This window comes from Gavialis gangeticus, unplaced genomic scaffold, assembly GCF_001723915.1.
Source record: "Gavialis gangeticus isolate Ggan-Ray unplaced genomic scaffold, GavGan_comp1, whole genome shotgun sequence".
NCBI lineage: Eukaryota > Metazoa > Chordata > Crocodylia > Gavialidae > Gavialis > Gavialis gangeticus.
The window spans coordinates 6,256,786-6,266,766 of record NW_017728973.1 but is presented as its reverse complement, the minus strand read 5'-3'; the positions used below and the strand labels follow the sequence as shown (position 1 = coordinate 6,266,766).

The 9,981-nt window shown below is 54.8% G+C and overlaps 1 protein-coding gene across 5 annotated transcripts in view; it reads right to left on the bottom strand.

Annotated features, from left to right (window-relative positions):
- Positions 1-4,038: 4,038 nt before the first annotated feature.
- Positions 4,039-9,981, bottom strand: part of CACNB1 (calcium voltage-gated channel auxiliary subunit beta 1) — a 39,482-nt gene continuing 33,539 nt past the window's right edge. For 4 of the 5 annotated variants that reach the window (XM_019507432.1, XM_019507447.1, XM_019507455.1 and 1 more), the window contains 3 exons: positions 8,371-8,466; positions 7,929-8,114; positions 4,039-6,103 (listed from right to left, as the gene is read on the bottom strand). In XM_019507432.1, the coding sequence (XP_019362977.1) occupies positions 5,636-6,103; positions 7,929-8,114; positions 8,371-8,466 (750 nt within the window). In that variant the 3' untranslated portion in view covers positions 4,039-5,635. Of the gene's footprint in view, positions 8,115-8,370; positions 8,467-9,981 lie in introns of all 5 variants that reach the window. The other variant, XM_019507464.1, reaches the window with a different exon arrangement.

The window sequence follows — 9,981 nt, the reverse complement described above, 5'->3', positions numbered from 1 at the left end:
ACCTTTCCCAGAAAGATTCCTTAAGTAAAGGAACCTGGTCCTTTCCCTACTAACAGTGCTTGGCACAAAGGTTACACTTCTAATGGGAAAATGGGCACAAGGGAGGTGTCAGGATTGGAACTGGCTTCTAAATGAGCTGTAGCAAGGTCAGCAGTAATAATGACACCTAGTTCTTCTGCAGTTTTTCACATCAGTCAATCTCATTGTCCCTATTCTGCAGCAAGGGAAAACAAAGTTCAGAGGAAAAGTCACATGGCAGAGCAGTGGCAGAGCTAGGAAGAGGATCCAGGCCTCAGCTCCATCTCTGTTTCAAAGGGGTGAACATATGAACTTGGAGCCCTGGTAGATCACTTGTAAAGCAGACATCTGCCACTGCCCATTAAGGGTGCCATCATTCACATGGGATGTTCCCCCAGCCTCCTGACAGGATGCCCTGTGTTTTTTTGGCAGGGGTGGGGGGGAAGGGGGCTGTTGTCACAGGCAGCCACCACATGCTGCCCCAGGGGCAGCTGCATTCCAGCAGCAAAGCATGAAGTTTGCAATTCCAGAATATATGTTTGAGACCTGGGAATCTGTGGGGAGCCTGGTTGGAAAACAGGCCTGATGCATGACAGCCAGCAGGTGACAGTATCACACCGCCTGCCTGGGTTAACCTCCTCCTCTCCAGGGAGAGGACACAAGGGGTACAGGCCTCCCAGGGGACTCAGCTCCTCATTTATGTTCAAATTCCAAGCACACGTGTGCTGTACTGCTTGCCTGGACAGTCCCATTTCACTCTGAGAAAGGGAGAGAGATGTTGTGTAATTAAACAGAATTAAAAGGGAGATTGAATTTACAGTCACTAACCTCACTGTGATCCCTTTAAATTAGGAGGGGTTGAGTACAGGGCCTGTGGGCTGGATCTGGCCCGTGGATCTCAGATCAAGCCCACATGTGAGATATGGAACCAGTCTGGCATGTGGGTTGGACCTGTGCCTTGGCAAGGCACTACTTGTGGCACAGGGGATTGGTTCAGGGTGTGAACTGTGGATTGGGTCATGCTGGAGCCAGGGCACAAAGCTCTTTGGTGGGGCTGTGCCACACATGCCCTGTGTCAGCTCCTTGTGCCACTAGCACTTGGTCCAGCCTGTGAGCCAAGTGCAGTGCATGCCAGCCCCACACTGGAGCTTGCGCTGCCTGTGGCGTGTAGGCTGGACCTGGTGCCACAAGCACTGTATGGCCCATTGCACAGGGGGCCAGAATGGAGTGGCTGAAGTACCCCACTGGACTGGCTCTGCCCACTGGCTCTGGCAAAGCTCAATCTGGCCCACAGACTGGTCCAGAGACCCTCATCTAGCCTACTGGTTCCAATGTGTTTGTCACGCCCTGGTTTAAATATCCCAACCATGGGGCAAGAGCTGGGATCAAACAATTATAGGCTGTGTGCAATTGGCTAGGTCAGTGGCACAGGCTGTTTTCCATGCCCTGGCTGGACAGGAGTGCACAAAGAGACTCCTGGAAATCTGCTGCCTCCGCTGCTGAGCCGTGTATGCAAATCAACTCCTCACCCTCCCAACACGGGCACAAAAGAACAGTGACCAGTACAGAAGACTTTCTCTCCTACATCTCAAAGCCAGCATGATCATCTCCATCTTGGAGACAAGGAACCTGAGGCACAGGGGACAGAAGTGACTTGTACAAACTCATGTACTAAATATGTGGCATAGCTGAAAACAAAAACCTAGGAGTCCTGACTCTGTTCTCAACACTAGACCATCATTCCCTGGAGAGGGGCACAGAACCCAGGCACCCTGTTGCTCCGTACTCTGTAGAGCATGAGAAAGGGATCAAAGGGATCGCTGTGCCCCAATACCATTCTCTTGGAAGGTAGTTTTCTTAGTTTCTTGCTGAAAGCATAATCATTCACCTGGCTTAACAATGGCCATGATTCTAGGTCAGACCCACCTCCCTGCTGGGCTGGCTGGGGGCACTGATATGCGACAAGTGAGCAGGACAGTGACCTCTTCTACAAGTTTCCACAGTTGCACAGCAGGGACAACAGAGATTTCCCAAGATCAGAAGTGGATCAGGGCAAGACGCAGAAGGGAGCCAGCCTCTCATGCATTGATTTACAGAGAACCAACCCCAAATGGACTGTACTAGAGAGAGAGGCAAGATGTGACTATGGAAAAGGCACCAACCCCCTACCCCGACCATGAAGCACATGGGGCCAGTAATCACACACCCCTTGCGGAGTCACTGTTGGAGTTCTCAGTGAAATATTTATTACAAAGAATCAAGCAAATGGGATAATATTTCCCCCCCTTCCCTCAACAAACAATAATAAATAAATAAAATACACTTCTTTTAAATAGTTTGTTAAATGACGGAAATACAAGACATCTCTTTCCTTTAAAGTTGCTTTGCAAAAAGGCTAGGGCTGTGTTGAAGACACCTTCCTAGCCCTCCCCCACCCCGCTGCCCCCTGCTGGCTGAAAGCAGATTTGGCCATGGGCATGTCCTAGACCCTGCCTTGCTGAGGGGGATTCTCTACTCCTTGGCCTGGCAGCAGGAGGGCCCGTGGCAGTTGTGAGGTGTGGGGCAGCAGCATAGAGACAGCCGTGACACGTGGTGGTTACAATACATTGAGGTGGCTGGAGCTTGTAGGTCTCAAAGCACTTAACAGACGGGTGCTCGTTAGCCCCGGGGTTCACAAACGGGGAGGACGAGGCACACACACAGGGAGAGTGACCTGGCTCCATGACAGAGGTGGATGTAGAAATCCGGCATTGTCATCCCCTGTTGTAGCAGCTAAGTTGCCTGGCTGGAAATCATCAAGCAGCCTCCATGGGGAAGACGGCCACTACCACCCCCTTCTCCCCACCCAGGACAGAGCAGCACTAGTCTAGAAAGGCCCCTCGCTCTGGTCAAAGGCAGTAACTCCTAGCAGTACCTGAGAGCAGGGGTTGTCTCGGCCCCCACTGAAACCAGATGCAAAGCTTAACACCCTGTCAGGGGGAGCAAGGTGAGGCAGGGCCCCTGGCTGTAAAGCCACCACTCAAAGCCAGGCGAGCAGGGAGGTGCCAGCCCCTGCAGGGTGTATGGGTACAGAGAGACAAAACCCAGAGAGCTCACGGGGGGGGGAGCAGCTGAGACAACCTCCAGCCCATTCCCAAGGGACACAGAGATGGATGGACACATGTTGGCACACATGGACACAGGTACTCCATGAATGGGCAGCAAAGGACCGAATGCTTGTTGGTCAGAGAGACACTGCCCAGAACAGGGTGGGGAGACAAGGGAAAGGGCACTGGGCAACCTCACCCATTTTAGGTTGGCCAAAGCCACGTTTTGGCAGAGTGTAGGGGATGCAGCTCTGCCTGGAAGGTCACAGGTCAGGCACAGCTTCTCTGGGCTCAATCCAGCCAGATTCCTCATGCTCAGGACCAGGGGTGGGTGAAAGGGGCAGAGTGCCAGCTGGCAGGGAGGGGAAAGGCCTGGAGGGTTCTGGGCAGATATTACAGGCCCAGAGAGAGGAGATGACTGGGGAGGGGCTGAAGGTTTTGGCCAGGTAAAAATCCCACCCCTTCACCTGAGGTCCACAAACAAAGGGGCTGGGTACTTTGGCTGCTGCCCCTAGCATGGCACAAGGTGACACGGCAGGCCAGGACTGAGGAAGCTGTTAGTACACAAACCACTCACGTTAGACACCCCCTTCCCCCCAACCCAGTGTGGAAATGATCTCCCTTCCCCCTCCCCCACTCAGGGGCATTTCGGGTGCCTATACACATGCAGTGAGGCTGCTCCAACGTGCTGTAATTACAGCACATTGGAGCAGACTCGATTAATCGAGTCTGCTGGAGCATCGTAATTGCTGAGCTCCAGCAGACTGCAGCTGGTCACGTATGTCAGTGTCCCTGCACTGAAAAATGGTGGTGGGGGCACTTTAACTAAAGCTCGTTCGACAAGCTTTAGTTAAAGTGTCCCCACTGCCATTTTTCAGTGCAGGGACACTGACGCATGTGACCCTCTGGGCGGTTTAATTAGAGCAGCTCTTGCAGCTGCTCTAACTAAAGCATGTTTCTCATGAACAGTGTATAAACACCCTTCTGGAAGAGCCCCTCTCCCCCACTAAGGGGTGCCAGACACCATTTTGCAAAAATAGCCTGTTCTGCCAGAAACTCTGTCTCCCTGCCTTCATTTCAGCCCAAGCTCCTCAAATGGAAACACCCCGCAAAGCACCTGCAGTCTGATGACAGCAGCTTTGTGAAGGGGAAAACCAAACAGGCCGGGCCCCAGGGAGAGGGTAGCCCAGGCCAAGACGCCATCACAGGGCACTGCCTCTCCTCAGGCAGTAGGCAGGATCACTGGCGAAGATGAGTGCCCCCAGCAAGGGGGATTGCTTTGATGTCACATGGGACTGGGATGTCCTGGAACTGCCCCTGACACGCTCGGCCAAGTCTCCTCAGCCCACCAGAAGAACACCCAGCCTATGGCATTACACACAAGCTTCCCCCCATGCTTTGAGTCAGCATGGTGCAGATCAGCTAGGAGTCCAATTAGATCCAAACAGGTTAGCCCCCCTCATTCCCTCAATGCCCCGGCCTGGGGTGCGCCCACAGCAGTACACCACACATGCATGCAGGCTGGAGTGCAGGCATCCCCACCCCCAAATCTGTTGTGGCTTAGCACATGAAATAAATCCATGGGGGGCTGGAGGCTGAGGCACTGGAGAATAGAGACAGGTCAAGCCATGATGGGAGGCAGGCTATGGTACCATTGCTGGGGTTACGGCTGTCTGTACGGACAAAGGGCTGGACATAATCATAGGCACTGGACAGAAGAGGAGATTCCTCTTTGCTGGGCAGAGACTGACTCCCCCCAGCTATCAGAACTCTCTAAAGAAACCAGGGGTAGTGGCACAGCTTCCCTCTTCAGCTGGGTTGTCAAGAGCACCATGGAAATACGATGGGATGGGGCAAGGATGCAAATTGGGGAGAAGCTGAGCCTGGGGTGGGGAAGAGGAAGATGGAGAAAGGCCGCCCCCCTAGACAGCCCCAGAAGTGATTAGTTACAGACCAGGGTTGAACATGCTTTCCTTCCCCAGGGAGTGGGGACGGACAGTGCCCAGCTCTAGGCTTCCCACCCATTGGGGCAGGGCCATGGCAGGCAGCAGGGGAGCTGGCTGGATCCATTTGGTCACTTACTCCCTTTGGGGGCAGGGATGGCCCGAGGCAACAGTGGACGCCAGGGCGCCCCTCCTCTCTGGGTACCCAGGGGACCCACAGAGCCAAGGAGGGGCTTAAGGTGGAGGTGAATATTCACAATCTTATAGGAGGTGAGAGGGGCCCCAGGAGTGTCGGCAGGGGCCCCCTCTGGGTGCTGAGTTGGGGGGGCCTGTGTCACCATTGGCAAAGGGGTCCCCATGGCACTGCTGGCAAGGGAGCCCCATATGGGGTGGGGGGAAGGCAGGGGAGCCCTCATCCAAGCTGGATGGGGGCACTGTACAATCTGAGGCCAGCCCTGGTTAAGGAGGGAAGGGCCACCCCAACCCAAAACAACCAAAGTAGGGAAGCCCCATAGTCAGGGGATCTGGGGAGGGGGGGAAAAGATCCCCGCACACCACCCCTCTCCTGCAGAGGCAGATGCCCTGGCTCTAGCGGATGTACACGTCCCGCCCCCAGGCTTCCATGTCATTCTTGTTCATGCCCATGGCCTCCTCCTCGTTCTGGCAGTAGTGGTCTCGCCCCTTGCCCCGAGGTTGCCGGTTGTGGTTCTCCCGATCTGGCTCATCCTCATCCCAGGAGCTCTGGTGCAGGCGGAGGTGGTGGCGGCCCAGCCCTCGGTGGTAGGCACCGGGGGTGCTGCACGGCTCAGCTTCAGGCTCCTCGTAGGGGTCTGTCTCCATGTCCATGCAGGAATCACCCGGCTCTGTGTAGGCCGAGTCACGGCTGCCCTGGGTCTCCGAGTCGAAGGTGTCCTGGCGTGATAGGCCACGGTTGACTAGGCGGGCATGGGGCTGGCCTGGACGCCCCTGGCCACGGGTGGCCGGCTCCCCTGGGTAGTCATGAAGGCTAGCACGCTCCCCCTCACGCGTCTGCTCCCCATGCACTAGGTAGGGGCCCTGGTTAGGAGAAGCAGCAGCACACCATGCAAACGGGAGAAGATAAGACAGGGTTAGTCTGCCCCCTAGGGGCCACTGGTGGCCACTTAGTACAGTTAATCCACACACACCATCAGCAAAGCACTGCATCTGGGATCAGTGCACATGCACTTCTGGCCTGCCGAGACCTGGTGTGCGATCCCAACACAAGTGAAATGAAGTTGCCGAGTCTTAGCCCAGCTCCATGCTTGAATAAAAACCCATCCAAGGGAACAAACCTGTATTACAGATTCATCAAAAGGGTTTTCTCAGGTGGAGTTGGAAGCTGGAATGGGGGCTGCAGGCTAGGCCTGAGGGGTGGCAGAACAGCTATGTGGGTAGGGTAAGGAGGCTTAGGCTGGAAAGGGCTGGGGGTGGGAAGCCAGGATTGAGAGGTACCAGCAGAAGTGCAAGAGTGAACTTGCCCTGGTAGCACAAAGCCAGGGCTGAGAGATCTGCTGGAAGTCAAAGAGAGTTAGCAATGCACGACATCATCCCTACCACAGCCCAGGCAAGTCAGGGCATGGTGCCAGCGAAAGCAGGATCCCCACAGGGGTCTGCCCAGTTGGAGACCCTCTGTTACTACTCAGAAACCCACTCAAGCAGCAGCAGCCTAAGAAGGTCAGGAGCAAACACAAGGGCAAGTAATGCCAGATCCCAGTCCTGCTTGGAGACCCCCAGGCCCTGCCCCTGGGTGATACAGTGCAATGGCACAGAAGCCTGTGGAGACCAAGGTTAGCTGGTTTGGGGCAGGAGCCAGGATATCCAGGAAGGGGCAAAGATGGGCTCTTCCAAATGGGATGATCTGTTGGGTTTCATGGCACCAGAATGACTTGGGGTATCTGAGCTACTAGCCAGGCCACAAGTGAGCCTGGGCTACATCTCAGTTCCTAAGGGTGAACCTTCCCCTGGAGATACGGTAGCACAGATTTCAGAAGGTGCCTGTTTCCAGTGGTTGGGCAGGAGCTGGAAGAAAGGATCCAAGCCCCTTGCCAGAGGGGTCTTTGCACTAGTGGCAAAGGCATTGCACCGAACTCCTGGACAAGGGCATGTCTGACCCCTACTTAACAGCTGTACCTGGGCTTCGCCCCAGGCCTGGCTGTTGACAGCACTCTCTGACATGGGTAGGAAGTCACCCCTTGCCCCAGCCTTCCTGACTGTCCTGCAGTGCAAAGCCTCAGGTTGGGCAATTACCCAGAAGGTTTGCACCTAGTCTGGGAAAGGGGCCTTCCCAGAATGTACTTCTCCAAAGGCACAAAACAGGTCATCAGAGCCCAGCACTCCACGACTCCTGTGGGGCTTGGCCCAGATCTCCAAGCGGAGGGGAGCCTTTACACCAAAGCAGGGGGTGGGGCATCAGCAAGGCACCTCCTGGAAAGAGCTTGGCTCCTGGGTGCATGGTTGCAACTCTTGGGTGGCGCTGGGGGGGAAGATTCCTTGTTCTCCCCAGGGGGTGACACTGCTCCCAGGTCCTGAGCCTTAGAGCTACAGCTGGGCAGCCTCCATTTGGCTCAGATGATGCTCTGAAGAGCCCCTTCCACTGGCATGGCACCGAGGGCAGTGGGGCCAGAGGGAAGCAGTTTCCACAGGCACTTGCAGGGGTGCATTCAGAGGGTGGGGATCAGCTGGGGTTTCCAAAGTACATTTCCTTCTCCATGTTCACTGAAGGCACTGCCTCCTCCTCTTCCACCTCTTAAAGCTACAGCGCATGCTCCTCCACCTTGGGCTGGGCCCTTGGCCCCAGCTCCGGGCTACCCTTCCCGCCCCAGAAGCCCAGGTTGCGCTTGAGGGAGGTCAGCACCTGTACCTGGAGGTTGGAGACGGGGGCTGGACTGGCAGCTAGGGCAGCGGTAGCCATGGTGCGGTTCAGCAGGGGATTGGGTGGGTTGCTGCTGGGTGGATGCGTGGCCTTCCAATAGGCTTCCAGGTACTCAGATAGGTGCTCACAGGCATCTTCCAATTGGTTCTCATCCAGGATGATGTCAAACATTTCCTGCAATGAGAAACAAAGAGATAGGGAGGAGCAGGGCAGGGGGAAGCCAGCTGGAGGTGATGTGGGGCGGGGCTGAAGGCAGAGCCACAGCTAAGCTGGAGGTGATGGGGTGGGGCCAGGGGTGGAGCCATGGCCCAGTTTGGGGGGTGTGAGGTAGCAGGGGTGGCCGATCAGGGGCAGGTACTCAGTTGAGCTGAGGGAGTGGGGCCTCACCAACCTAGGTGAGGGCTCAGGTGGGCAGAGCCCAGGTACTCACCGGAGGGCACTGTGCCAGTTTGTCTGATGCCACCATCTGCACATTCAGGTGTTTGGCCTGGGACTTTCCCCGGGACTTGACCAGTCTCTGGAGCACCTGTGGTGGGAGAAGGGTGAACACTGGGGAAGGGATGAGGGGACACCAGGCTTCTGAGGAGATGCTGCCTTGCTTGCCCCTTCTCTCCTTGGAGGCTGCTGCTCTGTGGAGGGGCTGAGTCTGGAGATCAGGCAGGAAAACTGTTTCATCCTTTTGTGATCCCCACCTGGGGTTCTTCTGCCCTGTCAATACGCTCATTCCTAACCTGCAACCCACGCTATCCCAGCCTTTGGCTCCAACAGGCACAGCGCTGCTTTGTCCCTCAGCCCTGCCACACAGCTGCTCTGGCTGTTTGAGTCTTAAGCTACTCTCTTATATTTAAAAAACAATACAGCAATGAGGAGGAACATCACCTGGAGGGCAAGCCTGAAAGTCTCCAACTCATCACACCACCGACCTAAATGCAGACTGGGCTGTTTCATGAAGCCAAATGCCTCAGCACAGTCCCACCCCCCCATCACTTCCTGGGACATACAGAAGGCTCAGCAGGGGATCTCCTCTTTGCTATCCTCTGGCTCCCTGGCACAGTCTGATCCAGGCAGCAAACACCTGTGTACTCTGCTTATGTACATACCCAAGAGGTACATAATTCACACAATGCCAAGCCCCCTTTGTTGTCTTCTGCAGACATGGTCTCACACACCAGTTATTTGTACGTCAGATTAAGTGCAGTGGTGCGGAAACTATGGCTTGTGAGCCACAAATGGCCCTCAAACACTGTGTAAACAGCCTGTCACCAGAACGAGTTCACCAGTATGTCAGCATGGGCTCTGCTTTTGCATGGCTCAGAAGCCCAGGAGGTAAATGCTGCTTCATCTCCTCTTTTACTTTGCCACTGAATTCAGTCAGGATGAAGAAAAGAAGTGAACAGCGGTGGCATTCATCCCCTGGGCTCCAGAGCTGTGCAAAATCAGTGGCTCCAGCTAAGGCCCATGCTGACAAGGTATTGAGCTCAGAGAGCTCACTGTGCATGGGCCCACAGCCAGAGGGGGTGTGGGTGTGCCCACAGCCCTTGGTCCATTTCTGATTTTAACTGGCTACACGCATAGCAGCTTTCATCCCTACTGCCTGTTTTGTAACTTAACTGTACTCAGATTATCTACCCACTCCAGTGATGCTCAGTGAGGATGCTGCAGCACTCTGGTGTGCCGTGACAGCCTCTTAAGGATGCCGTGCAATATTAGCAGTGTTAGGTGTGCAAAAACCTATGCACAATTCACAAGATAACCCCAGAGATTTCAAGTAGGAATCTGCTGTGTGGAAACCATTCTGACCTGCTGTGATCTTTCTTGAATTCTCTGCAACAGAATAATTACTTTATTATTTTTCTGTAGTTAAAAATAAATCGGGAGTAAAAACTGAGAGTTGGCATTTTCCGAGGATGCCTCGAGTCTGTCAAAGGGTGCCCTGGCTTCTACAAAGGTTGAGTGCCACCGTGTAAATGACACAGCCGAGATATTTCTGGAGTCACTTTCTGAGTGGAACTGTACCTAACAGACAAGGTTTATAATAATA